This window comes from Myotis davidii, unplaced genomic scaffold (genome assembly GCF_000327345.1).
Source record: "Myotis davidii unplaced genomic scaffold, ASM32734v1 scaffold743, whole genome shotgun sequence".
Classification (NCBI taxonomy): Eukaryota; Metazoa; Chordata; class Mammalia; order Chiroptera; family Vespertilionidae; genus Myotis; species Myotis davidii.
The window spans coordinates 914929-916300 of record NW_006296221.1 but is presented as its reverse complement, the minus strand read 5'-3'; the positions used below and the strand labels follow the sequence as shown (position 1 = coordinate 916300).

Here is a 1372-nt window from a genome sequence, read left to right as displayed (position 1 = left end):
CAGTGCCCGGAGCTGCACTAGACAAACACCTGTCCCACTTGGACTTCGCGAGATTTGGAGAGAAAAGCATAGGCAACAGTGGGCGCATTCTCGCGAGGTTTACGAAATTTCCCACGGCCCGTGTTGTGTCTGAGTCGCGTAGTGGAAGGCGGTGGGAAGGAGGTGTAGCGTGAGACTGGGCTGCCCGCATTGGGCACATGCGCAGTGCCGCCCGCGCGTGCCGCGCCGATCCTGCAGCGCCGTCAGCAGGTTTCGGGCAGCGAATTCCAGTTCTCCGGGTTTTGGGGCTCCCTGCGGGAGGCAGAGCTAGTTCTGGGAATCTCTAGGAATTGAAAGGGCTCGGGGAGGTGGGGAGCGGAATAGGCAAGGGGGTGCTACAGGTAGGGGGAGCGGGTTGGGGCCCTGCTCTGCTCTTTTTTGTTCGTTCAATGCCCACTTGGGCCAAATTTGCTCGGGGGGCTTCCAGGCTTAGGTCGCCCGAAGTACATTTCAGGCAGCAAGCGGCGTCGTCGACGATGCCAGGCCCACGGGAGGACCCGGGCAGAGTCTGCCCCTGTATGCACCCGGGTTCACGCCGGGCCGGGGGCTGTGAGAGGTCCTAGGGAGGTTCACACCGCACCGCAGGCAGCTCTCTGCCCCAGTGGGATCGCTGGTTGGAGTGCGGGGCGGTGGAGTGGTGGATCTCCACCGCCAGAGAAAACTACGCGGCTCCCCGGGGTGTGTATGCGAGGTGGACATTAGGGATGTCTTTGCCAGAGGTGTTGGCCTGACCTCGTTTCATACCCAGGAAGGAAAGCTAAGGGCGACAGAGCTCAACTGCAAAAGTTTTCACTTTACAGAGTTCTGGAGGGACGAACCACATTGCACTTTTGTCCGAATCTCCCCTGGCATGGGGTGGGCCGGGGCGGGGGGGCGGGGGTTGCATGAACGAAGACAGTTCCTGGTTTGTCACTCGCCGAACTCCGGGCTTCGGTAGCTCCAGTACCCAACGCTAACATTAGCATAACGGAGGCGTCCAATGAACGTCTGAATGAATGAAAAGGGCTGGGAACTGGAGTGAGCGGGAAGCCACTTGGAAAACACCCATTTGAGGAGGTGTTTCCTCTAGGCCTGTGAAACGCGGCCGATTTTCCCAGGACCTTCCCCTCGGCCCCGCCTCCTGACCCCTCCATTCCCCGTCCCCGTTGTAATCCCCTCCGGTTTTCCTCAGACTCCACGTACGTCCCTCCGGGCGCGTCTCAAAACCTGGATAACCGGAGCGCTCCCCATGGACCACACGGAGGGCTCGCCCGCGGAGGGGCCGCCTGCGCATGCTCCATCGCTGGGGTAGGTTTCCAGGGGAGGCAGCGAACAGGATCCCCGGCTCCGCGGG

At 61.4% G+C, this 1372-nt stretch overlaps 1 protein-coding gene across 2 annotated transcripts in view; it reads left to right on the top strand.

Annotated features, from left to right (window-relative positions):
* Positions 1-218: 218 nt before the first annotated feature.
* RBPJ (recombination signal binding protein for immunoglobulin kappa J region) overlaps positions 219-1372 on the top strand; it is a 102255-nt gene continuing 101101 nt past the window's right edge. The window contains exons 1-2 of one of the 2 annotated variants that reach the window (XM_015568691.1): positions 219-249; positions 1211-1326. In XM_015568691.1, the coding sequence (XP_015424177.1) occupies positions 1268-1326 (59 nt within the window). In that variant the 5' untranslated portion in view covers positions 219-249; positions 1211-1267. Of the gene's footprint in view, positions 250-331; positions 381-1210; positions 1327-1372 lie in introns of those variants that run through there. The other variant, XM_006771033.2, reaches the window with a different exon arrangement.